At 39.4% G+C, this 15746-nt stretch overlaps 1 protein-coding gene across 5 annotated transcripts; it reads left to right on the forward strand.

Annotated features, from left to right (window-relative positions):
• Nucleotides 1–6: 6 nt before the first annotated feature.
• Nucleotides 7–14766, forward strand: PPP1R2 (protein phosphatase 1 regulatory inhibitor subunit 2). Of its 5 annotated transcripts, none has more exons than XM_035895259.1 (8): nucleotides 7–1851; nucleotides 4348–4455; nucleotides 4927–5007; nucleotides 5313–5416; nucleotides 6635–6814; nucleotides 8139–8294; nucleotides 9826–9876; nucleotides 11219–14766. In XM_035895259.1, the coding sequence occupies exons 2-7, from the start codon at nucleotides 4373–4375 to the stop codon at nucleotides 9828–9830; spliced, it is 609 nt and encodes a 202-aa protein (XP_035751152.1). In that variant the 5' UTR covers nucleotides 7–1851; nucleotides 4348–4372; the 3' UTR covers nucleotides 9831–9876; nucleotides 11219–14766. The 5 variants fall into 5 exon arrangements, with proteins under 5 accessions (XP_035751152.1, XP_035751155.1, XP_035751154.1 ...); XM_035895260.1 differs by lacking the exon at nucleotides 7–1851 and adding an exon at nucleotides 1876–3379; XM_035895263.1 differs by lacking the exon at nucleotides 8139–8294 and having other exon boundaries at nucleotides 9–1851.
• The last annotated feature ends 980 nt before the right edge of the window (nucleotides 14767–15746 follow it).

A 15746-nucleotide genomic window follows, 5' to 3' on the forward strand; every position in this document is an offset into this window, starting at 1 on the left:
CCCCTCTCTGCGCGGGAGAAAGCGAGGGCGGCCCGAGCGGGGGCAGCGGGGGAGCTGTGGTCCGAACTCGCTGGGGAATTACCGAGAGTGCGGTGTGGCACCGGAGAGAGCGGCTGCGATTCTTCCCTGTTTGGGAATCGTTAGCACAAGCAGTATTAGTAAATGCTCCTTCAGAAAGACAAGACGGAGAGGCTTTATGGTTGCTGCAAGGACGGTTTACAGTTTGGGAAATAGGCTTGGCCGTGGGAAATTTGTTCTCAGCCTTCTCAAAGGTAGCTTATTTCTCTGTAACTAGAAGCGTCTCCCTGGGGAGAGGACCTCTCCTAGGCTGACGCATAGGTGAGATGTATTCTTGGTTGTGCGAGATTCATCTGTAAAGATCTTCACCCTTGAGGGTGTACACTGGCCATGGCGGTTTGTCTTTTGAATGACAAGAAAATTTGGTTTAATTGTAATGTGCTGAGTTAGTCCAAACATGCAAGAAGTGGCCTTTAGCCAGCCAGCAGCTGCCCTTGACCAGTAAGAACTGTTGCACTTCAGCACCCAGTATCTGCTGCCTGACGTTGTTCTGAGACTCCATCACATCGTGATGACCTGGATTTGACCTGAACCTTTACGTTTCTAGAATGGCTTTTGATGCTTTTCTTCATTTGGGACCTTGCTCTTGCAAGCAGAGAAATAATGGTAAAATAAAATGGACATGCAATTTTTTTTTGCGTTATGGCAATATCCCTTTCCTCTTTGCCTAGTTAAGTCATGGATATAGTCTAAAGTCAGCAAGGTAAGAATGAAAAGGTTTTGGTTTACTGTGTTGCCTGTGTTAGCTGCTCCTGCTTTCCAGGGAGAAATTGTTGCAACTGAAGGAATGTGACGGTGTTTTTAAAGGAGGTGAATGTAAGTAGCGATATGCTATGCAAATGTGATTTTTTTTTTTCCTGGTCTTTAGTTTTAATATAACTTAGCACAAGGTGTTTGCTACCACACCAGACATAAAGTAAAACTGGCTGTTGGTAGCCTCTGTTTCATTTTCTGCAGTCTCTTTTGTATCATTTTGAAGAATGGTCAGAAATTGGAGTACAAACTGATGAGCTGAGTATATGGCGTATTGGTTATAGTACACAGTAATTTCTTGCAAAGCATTTAAGTGGGCAGGAGTACAGCTTCTATTTCCTGTTCACCGATGTGAGTCTATTAAAGTCCATTAGATTAATTCTGAAATTGCTTTGCAAGGTAAAGTTTATTGGCTAGACCTGGCTGGATGCATTGGAAGATTTCCTGGAGAGATCAGCATATGGTATTTAAAGCTGGTTTGTGTGCAGCTATTATTTTTGGTTCATTTAAATCAGTGTTATTTCTGATTTCAGAAAAATAATTCTGTACTTAAGAATGATAAGCAGTACAGCTGTGACTTTCCTTGAAGATTGAAAATTAGTTTATAAAATAAGGTATCTCTTTTCTTCGTGCATCTCCAGCAGCAGCCTCTCTGCTTGTCTCTGATGTTGACATTCAGATCTGAATACCTTTAAAAATAGCTGCAGATGAAAGAGCTCATTGTGTCAGCTGTCATGTTTTAAGGAACCATGTTCAGTAGAGCTCTCATGTATTTGCATCATTACTGACCTTGCACTGTTGTTAATGATGATAAAATTCTTTGGAAAACTTCCTTAATGAAAATATGATGCAAGAGGGAAGCTTGTGAAACTGGGACACTGCTGGAACTGCATCCTAAGAGCTGAGATCACGGTTTAATGGTAGATATGTTCCCAGCTTTTGTGGTATACAGGAGCCCTACAACATAAAATACTGCAAGAGCCTGTGAATGATCTGATCTGGCACTTACAAAGTAACTAGGTAAGTGTGTGTGTGTACAGCTGTGTTGGAACGGGTGAGGGAAGAGTCTGCTATGGCAGGAGCCAGTCAGGTGTGAGAGGTGTTCCTTTGAGTAATATTGCTGCAGAAACTTCTTGCCTGTCAGGGTGTGGTCTCAAAAGAAATGATTATGTATATTTAAAGATGTGAGAGAACACAAATGAGAGCTGCTGAGATTTTTCAAATCTGATTTTCCCAAGGAAGATTAGATTTCATATTTCTGTACCTGATGGGGTGTCAGGAAGTGTTTTCCCGTGATGGGTCCTAAGCTCTATCATTAATGTTACACTGCTCAGGTGTGCCTAAGCATGCTAAACTGGAGACAATCAAGGGAGGTGCGTGTTTTTAGAGCACTTAGTCACCCTCCTGTGATGGCTTTTTATACGGAGGGGTAAAATGACACATTTGTCTGTTTGCCACCAGTGATAACTTTTTTCCTAGCTGAATTTTAAGTTGTGCTTTGGGAGGTGTTCCACAGCCGAGGCTTTTAATGTTGGAATCTAAGTTTAAAGAAATGAGCGTGAAAAACTAAAGCACTAAAATCTTCCTCAGCCTTGTATTTTTAAGTTACTGAATTGCTAGCTGTAGGCTGTCTAATTTTGAGAGCACTGTATGCCAAGGAGATTCTTCGAAGGTTGCCAATATTATTATCAGACATTGAGTTGTGAGCCCAGGCAATAAACCTGGATGTGCTCTGGGCAAGTGCAGTAAACACAAAGCAGGTGATGGGAGTTCCTCCCATCTATCCTATTTCCTCTTCAGCTGAGCCTGTCTCTTTACAGGGGCTGTGCACCATGGCTCGACTATGCTATTACTAGTAAAAATTCTCATGTGCTCACTATGTAACTGTATGGTCATCCTGTGTTAGTCATAGATGAACTTTAAGCAGGTGTTTAGCTGATGTTTAACTGGTGATTTTTCGACTCCTAAATAGATAGGTTTGAATAGCTGGCTTTGTCATCATGAAGCTCATGACCCTCCACCCCGCCAGAGCAGGCAATCTGACTCACATGCTGCCCGCTTAGGTTGCAATTCTTGTGTTGCAGTTTGAACAAAATGATTAAATAGATCTGAAACCTCAAACATGAGAGTTTGGCATTGGTTCCTACATGCTAAGGGGATTAAGCTCACTTAATTTGTATTTGTTTCTGGAGTATAAGTCTGTGGCATGTAGGATTCAGCATTAACGGCCGCATCTGCTTTTTTTTACCCTTTTAGTTTTTATTCATTGTATTATGCAGTGCTCTCCCTAAATGTAAAATTTAGTTTGTTCTTGGAGTTTTGCCTTACTGGTTTTGTTTTACAGATAGCATTCTGCTCAAGAGCAGCTGTATTATTGAGACTGAATATATTTTTGAAATAGGGCAATTTGGTTTTGGAACAGTCTGTGTTAAGTTAAAGTCTTCTAGCCAACTGCTTCCCCCCCCAAAACAAATGAAAACAAAGCCCTGTGACATTTGCTTCCTTAAACAGTAATTTGCAACACTTCAGGAGTATGTTAATGCATAAGGTAATATTAAATAGTGGAATTATTTTACTGTTCTAAAGCTATATTTTTTTTGGTTTAGTCTAAGGGAAAGACCACCTTGTATGCAGCTTGCAATAATCTTTGTAGAGAAAATGTGGAACCTGGTAGGTTCTCTTGATTAAACGTTTCTGTGGCTTTTAGATCAGTGGAAGGGTGACTGTTCCACTGGCCACGAGGCTATTGCTTTCCCTTGTGGCTTATGTATTTTGTCAGTCCAGGTAGACCTTTGTTTCTGCAAATATGCATTAAGTGGTACATTCTTTGATGAAGAAAGTCTAAATAATGGAACATCACTGGTACCTGTCTGTGTAAAATGTGAAACTCCCTCAGCTTAATTACAGGAGTGAATCAGTTCTGGTTTATGATTCCACATTAGGATGACAAAAGTGGGATCACTAACCAGCTTGTTCAGTGCTATTTATTTTACTGCAGGAAGTTATTTGTTGGTTGGTATTGTTTATGCCACAGTTTCGCTAATAATCATAGCAGCTCACTGAGCAGAGGTGAGGTGGAAGTTATTTGGTTTTGTTGAAGTGCTATGGGTTGTAACAGGAGGAAGAATGATTTTACAGTAACTTATAACAAGAGCAAACAGTAATGGGACAGTGATTGAACAAGACCAGTAGTCTCTTGAGAAAATAGATATATGTAAGTATATCAATAAGAATACATTTATAGATCACTGAGTTTATTTAGCTATTGTGAATTGTTAGGGGAATTAAGTTGCATTGATAATTTATCATAACTTAGCTAAAGTATGGCTAGAACAGTGTTTAATAGCCATGCTTTGAACATGCCTGTATGTCATAACGATATTCTTTGTGCATAGTATGTAGCAGAGGTCAAAAGAAGTTCTAAACATTCATTTTCTGTGGCCATACAGAATTTTTTTTTTTTTTTTTTTTTTTTTTAAGAATATAAGAAAATTCAGCTTTGTTTTCTTATTTCAGTAAAAAATCCCAGAAGTGGGATGAAATGAACATCATAGCTACGTACCACCCAGCAGGCAAAGATTATGGCTTGATGAAAATAGATGAGCCGAGTACTCCTTACCACAGGTAGGCTGGCTAAACTGCTGTCCTAAAGGATGACAGGTGACATAGTAATTTTACAGAGCAATTGACTTTGTGGATGTTGTATTTTCTATAGCTGATTGCCTGGCAGACTGTGCAGGCCTGCTGGATATATGCAACATAGTCAGATTTATGCAGCTTCTAAATAAAGGCTTATAGCTATTGAGGAGAACTGTCAAAAAGGACAAAGTCAATTTTTAGAAGGTTTATGTCTAGCGGACATTAGGCTTTGAATGGAATAATTAAGTCTAACTTGTACTGATTTATTTTTTTCAGTTAACATCTGTATACTAGAATATAAAGTTGTCATTTACATCGATATTTAAATTAGATTTGGAAAGTTTTTGAAGTATTAAAGGAGTCTTTTAATTGAGCATTGTAATGTTTTGACTGTTTTATCAAGAAAATTTTAAGCGGCAAATTATTGATAAACGCTACCTTTGTTTGCCTTCCAAGCATGGTAGGAGAAGATGATGAGGACGCAGTGAGTGATTCAGAATCAAATGAACCCTTAAAAGCAGATGTGTTAAGTAAAAAGTAAGTATTGTCATAGAAAATTGACTAAATGTTAAGATAATTTTCTCTTTCCTGGAGTAGTTTTTCTTTATGGAAAGGTGTTGCTGGTTTCTCCGGAAGTCAAACTTTTTGCTGTTGTCAAATTAAGTAGTTTTTGGTGTTTGATATTGCCACTGGTACTTTAAACTTCTTGCAGGTTGTTAGTACACATAAATATGGCAAAAATAATTAATAAAGCAGTTTGTGTGAGTGTTCCGAAATTTCATGTATTTTAAATAGTGGAAAAACTTGGTACCTCACCATTTTGTATTGCATGTTTTACGTAGACTGGCAGCTGCAGCTGAAGGTAAAGGACCCAAGATTATAGCAAAGCAGGAGGAAAGCAGTGAGGAGGAGGAAGAGGATGAAGAATTAACACCTGAAGAACGAGGTAGGCATAAGTTGTTTTCTTTGGTTTGGTTTTTTTTCCCTAAGAAATATTTGGGAAGAAAAAGTACTTTCTAACAAAAATGTTGTAATTTGAAAATGGAGATAAATAGTCTTTGAAGGGTAAGTAAAAGACTCAACAAATACACTGTTTGTCATAATTGGGACTGTTTGGTTTGGGATCTACATATGAACAGGAATTCGCTGTTACCTGCTGCCCCCTTGTATACAAGCTTAAGGTGTGGCAATTCCTTTTAAGCCTAGACTTCTCAAACAAGGAGCTCTTTTGGTTTTGGGGATGGTGTACTACCTAATCTGAACATATTTCACGTAGACTTAACAATTTGATGAGTACCGCTGCAATTAAGATGCTACTAATTGCTTGCAAACATACAGATGATATTTCTGTTGTTTTCAAAGCTACTGATAGATGGATCCAGCAGGAAATCTACATTTATTCCTAAGCAAATTTTCAACAGAGATGTTTTGTGTTAGCTTGGGCTAGAACATTTTGAGGAAGCAAACAGTAATACTTCTAAGGTTTTAGGCTTGCGTTATCTAGCTGTTGCTCCTCACCTTTCCTGGCCCCAACTTTTGAGTGTGTAAACTATTCTAAAGGAAGAAAAAAAACAACAATGTTGGGGCTGCCAATAAACAAAGTTTAATTAAATTATAATGCATTACTGCTAGACCTGCTAATGCTTAATATATGGAGCAAAGTTAGGCTTCAGGCTGTGGGGAAAGTGGAAAATACTTTCTTCTACATGTGGTAAATATATCTCTCGTAACTGGCCTTTGGTAGCTAGCCAGGAGTCAAGTCGGACATCTGCAAACGTTCAGTTTCTATCCCACCAGTATGTCTCCATTTGTTCTTAAGTTTACTTAGGAACAAGGCTTGCGAAACTTTGGAATTGCGTATGCTGTTGTTAGGTGCTTCTCTTGGTTCAGACTTGCTCTTACTTGCAGACAGGTTCTTTTAAAAGTGCTTCAGCCATTCCAGTCCATTCATTACTAGCCTTTTTGTAAGTCAGACTCATTTAAAAGAACCCTCCACTGCTTGAAGAAAGTTTTAATTGAGTGATTGCTTGATCATATAATCAATGGACTTTCAAGATAGGAATAAATTTGACCTAGGAAGCAGCTAGTTCCTCTCTGAAGAGGAAATAAGTTGATTTTTTTTTTTAAAGGGAAGAAATAAATATTTGCATTAATTTGTCCACAGAGAAAAAGAAACAGTTTGAAATGAAGAGAAAAATGCACTACAATGAAGGACGAAACATCAAACTGGCAAGACAGCTCATTGCAAAAGAACTACATGGTGAAGAAGAGGATGATGATGAGGATGAAGAGATGCATGATGCTGCAGATGTAGAAACAATGAATACAGAAGCTACTGAACATGGTGAGCTACTGATTAATCAAAAAGCATGTTTAAATGCTGGTGGTCCTTTCAGCTGTTGGGAAATGAATACACTTGAGTGTGAGAATGAATAGAAGGGGTGCAGTATGTATGTAACGCTCAATGTGCAATACTGCATGCTGTCTTGATAGGTAGATTTGTAGCATGGTACCAAAACTGTCAGTATTGCTAATTAAGCGTGTGGGCTTTTGTTTGTTGTGATGTAACAGAAAAGCAAACACATCTGCTTCATAATATTTCCCCAGCATAACTGACTTTTGGTAGTGAAGTTGCCAGCATCCTTTTTAAAGGAAGAGTTGTGATGGTTTGACCTTCTTGTACAGAACGCTTAAGCTGTGGCCGCACAGGAGAGCCTGGCCTTATGTTGTGGTTCAGTTCCCGTTCTGCTAGCCAGCAATGAGAAAATAGCACGAATATTTCCTCCCTGTTGAGAGGAGTGTATCTAACTTCCTAAGTAAGAACTTCTGCCTGTCTTACTGCAATGTAAAACTGCTGTTGGGACTTCAGTAGGCACCTGTCCTTAAGCAGTTATGTTCATTTATATAGTATAAGACCCTCAGCTTTGCTTTTAGTGCAGCTACTGGAAGAAAGTCTGGGACTTCTAGCTGGGAGCTGTTTCTGGAACCTGCTTCAGGGCTGTCTCTTGATAGGAAACTCGTAAAACTATAGAGGCTGACACCTTCTCTTTCATCTTTAAGCTTCTCTCTGGGTGAAAAGGGCAGACTGTATAATAAGTCTTTGATTTTTTTTTTTTTTTTTTTTTGTGGTGGCCTTCTGGTGAATAATTACAGCTGTTCACTACCCACCTCTGTGTGTAACAGCACTTTGAGCAATTTTTTGGCGTTAAAAAAAGTATCTGTTGCTTATGAGACTAGTGGCAATAAAGTCTGTAAGCCTCATTCATCTGTTGCTTGGCAAAGCTATGAGATGTTAGCACAATCTGCAGACTTGGGAAGATGCTGCATGGGTTTAACTTGGTTCACACTCGCTTTTCACAGCCACGTGAACTAGGAACTTTTCTAAAATTAGTTGAAATTCCATACAGTAACGAGGTGATTTGCAAAGTTCTGCACTTTTAAGTTCTGTGGATTGCACATTTTAGTCCTGTTATTTATTACAGCAGGACTAATGCCCTCATAATTGCTCTGGAAGGGTCATTTGGTATGTGTCTGAGACCCATTAATGGACTGATTTTTATCCAGTAACTTATCATATGCCTTATAATGGCTATTTACAAGAACTTCACTCTCCAGGGGAAAGGAGGGCTCCAATAGGCAACCTTATGACCTTTCTCCATGGCTTGAAGCTGCCATCTATCTGCACTCTGCTGTAAAACAGAGGCAACTCCGCTCCCCAGCTGCATTCTCCAGTGGAAGGAAGGCACACCTTTGCAGCATTTTTCCATCTCTATTGTTGAAGTCCATTCCACCTTGCCTCATAACCAGCTTCAGAGCCACGACTGGTAATTATCAATTTTAGACTGCTCATGGCCAATAGATTCCGTAAATGTAACTGTTTGCCAGTTTATCAACCCATTAACTAACTGGTTCGCCTCCACATGATGGCATATAGAAAACTTTCCATTAACTTGATGTGGTTCTCAATTCTTCCATTTTTGTTTTGTATCATTCTGCTTAACAAACCTTGATGTTTCACTCTCTCTTAATCTCTGCATCGACTATCATAGCTTTTGGTCTCTGTACTTGATCAGTTCTGAGGCTAAGTACTGGTCTCACTTTTGTAGCAGCTGCTACAATTGAATACCCTCAGGTGGCTCATGTGATTCTTTCTGGCAGGGTTGGTCAAAGGATGATGGAATATGGACAAAACTGTTAATAAACCTCTCTGTCTTCTGCCAGTGCCCATGTTTTAAGAAGTTCCTACACTGAGATGATAAATGTTCAGCAACATAGCTGTGTTAAAGTAATATCAAAGTTTTACTGAAATAACTTTTTTGAGATGACGTCCCTTTATCACACTCTCATCTGTATTCTGAAGGCACAAAAGAATCTCCTTATTTATAAATGTTAATTAAGCAGATGTTAGAGCTACAGGACATTTCTCAAATAGCTGGTTTTAACACTCGCTACTTAGGTTTTTTGCTAGTCTGTGCTTTTGGTCATGCCATACTTTTGGTCATATTAAGCAATTGGGTATTTAAAACAGTATTTCCATTTGGTTGCTTCCTTCATGGAAGTGGATCAAAATGCTATTAATATTCTTGTTCCTGAGATTCCCCTGTTAGGACTGTAAGCGTGTGGAAAGATTATTCATCTGGATAGCTTCTGAAGAGCTCTTTGGCTTGAAATGGTTGTATTTTGAAGCACTTTCTTATAAAGCAGAAAAGGAGGGGTTTCTTACTCAGTGTGTTGGATGATGCAGGAGCTGATTTTTGTGATGGCTTATTTTGGCTTCGCTCTGTTAAACTGACTAACAGCTTTGACGCTTTTAACTGCATAGGGAATGTCTGTCTCTTTCTGCATGTTGTATTGTTGCTACACTTTGGTTTCTTCCATTCGACTTCACTTCTTCTGAAGTTACGGCGATGCGGCTACCACTCCCCTATTATGTCTCAGACTGTCAGTCTATGTAAGTGAGGGCTGGCATGGAGTCTTTTTATTCTAGTGGAGCGACATGACTTCTGCAGTACTGATGATCATTCCATGTAAAAATGTGACATACAAGGCATTTCTTAGTAGTCAATTGGGACTCTGGGGCTCCACTGGGTCCTGGGTTGTTTTTCAGGCAATTTGAGACTCTCTTCTCGCTTGGAAATTTTTTTGTCTGTGAAGATCCCTTAAAGGTTCTGTGCTTCTCTTACCAATGCTCCATTCTGCCATCTAATCCTGTCTGTTTTGTAATTGAGTAAAACTAACAGTACTCTTCTAATTTCTACACTCTCCTTTTGAAGAAGGGGCTAGGACAGGTTTTTAAGAGGGCTTCTGTCAGATACCACCAGGTCTGCTAATATGAGTTGCACTTCTTGGTTACAGACTGAGATTTCTTGCTGATTGAAATGAAGATGGCCAGTCCAGTCAGTGATGGTGAGAAATGTTTGTATATTTTTTGCCCCTGTTGTCTTCGTGGGCTACAGAGTGTTTTAAGTGGATGGGTCATTCCTTTCGTGCCTCAAGTAGTGGTAACTTATCCCATGCATATGGATTCTAGAAGCCAAGCTTTTTGGAGGAAAAGAAAGCTCAAGTTGTAATAGCATGCTGCTTGCTTCAGCATTTCAGCTTTACTGGAGTTTCTCTGGCTACTCCCTATTTATGACTCCATGAACGACGTAAATAGAATTTGACAGCGAAATAGTGACCTTTGTTCCTAACCACAAACAACCTCCCTTTAAAAATTCTCTTTGAAATCACTGAAGGAAAGATCCCTGATGTAGGTAGATTGAAGTATGATGATTTCAATGTGGACCTGTCTTGTGCTACACAAAAGTATCGCATAGAAGGGTGTGATCTCTAGCAGTTCAATTGACAAGGAGTAGAACTATTGTTCTCTCCCCGTGGTTCATTTAGCACGCATTGCTATGATCACCCTGCTCAGATAGTGCTGATCAGCTTAGCCAGCAGCTGACCAGGTGCACTCTTTTGGCCTTTGGTAGAACAGAATACACTGTGTTTGCTCAACCACGGTGAGCATCACCCTAAAGACGACTTGAGTGAGAAGGCTAACACAACAAATTGGTTCCGCTTGTTAGCAGTGCTATTCACTTGTTAAACCGCAGGTATTACCAGATCTAACTTGTGCGGAAATCTAACTGGCCTTTTTTAAAGGAGATCATTATCTGGATGTGGGGTTTTCTGGTCTTTGCTTTAATGGTGCTGAATTTTCGGATGCACATATATATGCATATTTCTTACATAGAGAGAGTGAGCTTTTTCATACAAAAAGTACTAATGAGAGAGAGCTTTTCCTCATTGCTGTTCTTTGGCTCAAAACCATGAGTTTAATGACTTCCTGAAAAACACAACAGACTGTGCTCCTTCATTTATGAGTTTGTTTTGGTTTAGAGTGGCTCATCTGGAATTGAAATTTGATCTGAAAAGTACTATACTTGCTTGTGTTTTGGGAACCTCGTATGTTAGTTCTGATGTCTCAACTCCTGGGTTAAATCCAAATCCCCCCAGTTCCAGGGGTGCTGAGCATTCAGCGCTTGGTAGGCTGAACAATGGTGTTAGCCACGCCCTCAGAACATGAGGGTGAAATAACTATTTTGGAAGTTTCTGCACTCTCAAACTAAAAGCTTGTAGGTTGCTAAAATGGGTTGGCAAGCATTACCTTTGGAAAAGCAAAGATGATTTCAGGAGGATGTTTGTGTTTTGAAAATATTCAATGAGTATGAAGAATTACCTATTTTTTGTAATCTTTCTTATGCAGCACATGCTACTCGTGACCAGCTGGAAAGTAGAGTACACAGCATAGAAGAAATCTGTCCAGAACTGTAACTGCTTGTCAAAGACACAAATACAAACATCGCTTCATGATTTTCGCAATTAAGGCTCTTAAATATTGAGAAGCATATCAGTTAAAATGTTGTATTGCCAAGAATGTTAATTTTAGACTTGTCCATTAGGCAGAGAAACCTGTCTAATTGATTGATTCTTGTGCCTAGTATTTCATGAAGAATACTGCTTCATAATCTGTTCAGCCAGAATGGCATTCCCTGTATGTGTACCGCTGATTATCTTGCATATGTACTGTTACTCTTCATGCTTTGCAACAGACAGTATCTTTTGGTTTTTCACTATTTATTTGACAGTGTTCTAGGTGTGGTATCTCTTATGGAAAGGTTCGGGATTCAAGAGCCAAACGGTACAGCATATATCAGATTGACATGCAAGCTATTTATCAGATGTGTTAAGCAGTTTAAAAAGGGATTATTTAAGTCTTACAACTTTTTGTGTAAAATGTTGACCTGTTAATTTAGACTTCAGTACGTTATTACTTGTACTTTCCCAGTCCTTACCAGAAGAGCTGTATTATTTTTTAAGAGTGGTGTTTGGAATCAGTTGTTAGTTTCCAACTAAGGCAGTACTAATGTCTGGTGAAGGAAATGTTTTTACACTGGAAATGTGCTAACTTGAACTTTGCATTTAACTGTCATTCTCTCTTACATTGCGACTGGATGTTTTATGGAGCTCTCTTTGGCTTATGGTGAGAACATGGAAGTTCCCTCCAACTTTTCTCTTAAAACCACACCCACTGTCACTCTTCTGGCTTGTTTCAAACTTTTGGTCCTTTCCAGTTGCATGAAGAGTGCTTGTGCTACTAGCACCTGAGGAAAAACACCCAACCATGAGCAAATCCACATCAGGACTGCGAAGATGAGCTGAGTTTAGGCTCTGGCTGTTCTTTATCTAAAGATCACTGCTGATGATCTCCTACTCGTTTGGGGTTGGTAACCTGAAAACGACTGGTCTAAATCTTCCTGCATCCATTGTACCTTACAGCAGATGCTTTTGTAAAATGAAGGCTGTTTGGAAGAACAGAAGGGAAACTGCCTAATGAAATACTTGTTTACAGTGTGGTTGTATAGCCCCTGTAAAGAGGGATTCTGAACCTCCAAATTGCTGTAAACAACTTCCCACTCGGTGGATTTTGACTGGTGAATGTTCCAGTATTCAGAGTAGTTCCTGGGTTTTATTACACAAATGAAGTATATACTTAAGCTTTAGCTTGGTTATGGGATACAGTGTATATCTTAACTTTGATCTGAATTTGATACGTTGCAAAAATCCATATAATTATATGGATCTATTTTAAAATGTCTTTTTGTCCACTGTATATGTGAAGTTTGAATAAAGGAATGAAAGTTATTTTACAGTTATATGCATTCTCAAGTGTGAGCTTTCATGAAATCCCAGAAAGAGTGAGAGTGAATAAGGCAATAGGATGCTGTGCTTCGAAAGATTTATACAGGAATAATTAATTAGAATGGATGCATTGCCAAAGATACCTCTGAGTTGTGCTAATTGGATGTGGTAGCGTGCCTTTTCCCAACTATCTCCTCTCCTTAGTAGGTAACAGGGTTGTCAGTTCTGGGCTATTTACTCTTCTAAGGGCCTGAATCAGGATTAATAGCATCTTTTAACAAGAAAGAGTTGAACTCTTGATTCAGTCTAGTGTGGTAATGCTAACTTTTCAATATGGAGAATGCTATTTCTTCTTGTATTGAACATGGTCACTTCTGTAGAATAAACAGGGGCAAAGAGTAAGCATTTAGATACTTTTGACTCCTAAAGTCACTTAGTGTAGCTTTAAATTTGGCTCCCAAGAATAGGATTTCAGAACTTCAAGTCTGTACCCTTCATATACCAGCTTGCAGTGTTTAGACTGTTGGAATGTCTGCACTGACCTGTACTTCAAACTGGCAGGCCAATGGCCTGGTCTGCCCCAGCGAGGGCAGTTAAGTCCTACTGGGAGTGGCAGCGCTCCACAAAGCTGTGTTACATCCAGACTGGAGCGTGAATGGGCCAAGATTTGACCAATGTATACGGGTAATGCAGATACCTCTTTTACAGCATTGCAGAAGATTACTTGTGCTTTGGGATAAGTGGGTACTTTGTACCTGCAATTGTAGAATTGTAGAATCATTTAGGCTGGAAAAGACCTTTAAGATCATCAAGCTCAACTGTTAACCTAGCACTGCCAAGTCCACCACTAAAGCGTGTCCCTCAGTGCCACATCTACACATCTTTTTAAATACCTCCCGGGATGGGGACTCCATCAGAAGCAGCTCTTACATGAGCTGATGTCCTGCCCTCCTTCCCTCCCATTTTCTGTGTTCAAGATCTCATTTTCATTTTGGTGCTCAGTGGGGGGATTTTGTACTCTCCAATGCCTACAAAGTATTTTGTATAAGAAACAAAAAAACCTGTTGCTAACTTCCAGTGAAGACCTTTCCTGTTAATGGCTTCCAGAATCCTGGATGAAATGGGTATGTAGTATTGAGGGAGGTACAGTATGCGTAAATGCATGAAGCTGGCTTTAAGTAACCCTCAGGATGTGTAGTAGGCCCCTTCATCTGTCAGATGATTTTGAGCTGTCTGGGAGATCTCCATTTTTGCATGCCACCAAGCCCCCAAGCTTTAGTTAGATGCCTGTTAGAACTTGTACTGTACTAAAGGCTTTGTTCTCCTCTTCATTCTCTTCAGTGCTAGCAAAAATTCTGTTCACGCTGCTTCATCTTGCTCACCTGGAGTGCATCCCAATGTACCTAAAGCTGCTTTTAACTGAAAGGCTGGTTTGCTTGATTCTTGTTTTTCCAGGCTTACACCCTCATGCATTTTAACAGTTAAAATAGGCAAGTTTGCTTTGCGGTAGCTACAATACTCTATATAGCTTTTTTTTTTTACTGAAGGGGTGTCTGATTTTCTTCTCTTCTGGAAATGTCAATTACAGTTCCCTGCTGAGTGGGGACAAGAGAATAAATGCCTTTTTTAAATTTGATGGAGACTTGGCTTGCGTGCATAGCTTAATCTTGGGATGCATATGGGGAAGGCTCATTCGTACAGTAGAGTGATACAAAGAGGAAACAAAAGACATGCAGCCCTCACTAATATGGACATTTTGCTCCACAGCATTGTAATTGTGAAGCTTCCTGCACAGGTTTAAGTCCTCAAGCTGCATCCCCTTTAGAGAAAATATTTTCCATATGCTTCCATTAGGAAGATCACTTGCAAATAAGAGCCTTAACTTCATCTTTAAAGTTTTTTTTCTGTCCTTGAAGTTTCTTTCACACTGAGTTGTACACAGTTCATGGAAATTGCAAATATTTTTTCCACAGCTGGCTCTCTGGTGTTAAACTTGTGTATCTTACCAGAACTCTTTGTTTCTGTAACATGCTTTTTGTGGTGTTTATTATGATACCACCTCACAAATGTAATTATTCTGTTTGAAACCAGTGTTAAGTGTCACAACGTAAATAAAACCATTGTTTTCATTACTGCCTTACTGCACTAATACTAGATGTATTGGTTTGACTTCTTGGAGCTTTTTAGAAGAAACTGACAGCTACTGTAAAGTTTGCAGGTGTGCTCATAATTAATACTCAAAACAATATTGCAATTTCCTGATCACTGCAAAGGAGGAAGTACTCTTTAGCATAACTTTGATATACAACTGTTTGTACACACTTTCAGATTTGGTGGTTGCTTGGCTACCTAGATGTGAGGGTAGAGCTGGGAACCTGAGTCATGAATTTCAGACAGCAGCACCACAGAAAAGGTTGCATTTTTCAAGGTAATTTTCTGTGTGTTGTAGGATTAAAGCAAGGCTGGCCTGTCTTTTCAGGGTCAGCATGGATAATTGCTCACTAGTTCTGAGTAATTGAAAATTACTAACACCGACTATTCTTTAAGAAGTAAAACTGTATTCCAAAAAAGAAGAGCTGGGCTCTCTTTCCAATTCTACAATTTAGTTGAAAAGTGGATTTCACAACCTAAATGCAGCCTAAGTGATACAAAAATTTCTTACCTTGCTGTTTATTTGATGTGGGTGTGATGGATGCACTCGCCTCCTTAACCAAATGAGCAGTAGTTGGTTAGTTTTGCTGAGGGACAGCTCACAAAAATAAACAATCGTATCTGCACAACTTGTAGTTTGGATCTGACATTTTGCCAGTCTTAAAAAAAAGAAAAAAAGAAAAAAACAGCAGTGAAATGCTAAAGCATGACTGACTGAACCGAAAAGCTTCTCCTTGCTTCTGTGAAAGGACACCTTAACAAAGGGAGGGGCAGCAAGGGTACAGCAGGCGTTCAACTACTTGGAAAGGAAAGAGGTCTTGCGTTCCTGCTCCATCCTTCCATGTTGACTGTTTCTCCTTGTGAGACCAAAGGAAGTCAGGGGACAGAGAACGGGTAGGATAAGAAAAAGGGAAGGGGATGAAAAGATGGAGGAGGATCTT

Source organism: Egretta garzetta, unplaced genomic scaffold (genome assembly GCF_000687185.1).
Source record: "Egretta garzetta isolate BGI_Z169 unplaced genomic scaffold, ASM68718v1 scaffold425, whole genome shotgun sequence".
Classification (NCBI taxonomy): domain Eukaryota; kingdom Metazoa; phylum Chordata; class Aves; order Pelecaniformes; family Ardeidae; genus Egretta; species Egretta garzetta.

What these genes read in the sequence shown, in the direction of transcription:
- PPP1R2 (XM_035895259.1), top strand. Translation starts at nt 4,373, where the DNA reads ATGAACATCATAGCTACGTACCACCCAGCAGGCAAAGATTATGGCTTG. An exon ending in CCGAGTACTCCTTACCACAG is followed by an intron (nt 4,456 to 4,926) that starts GTAGGCTGGCTA and finishes TTGCCTTCCAAG; the next exon opens with CATGGTAGGAGAAGATGATG. An exon ending in TACAGAAGCTACTGAACATG is followed by an intron (nt 6,815 to 8,138) that starts GTGAGCTACTGA and finishes CATGGCTTGAAG; the next exon opens with CTGCCATCTATCTGCACTCT.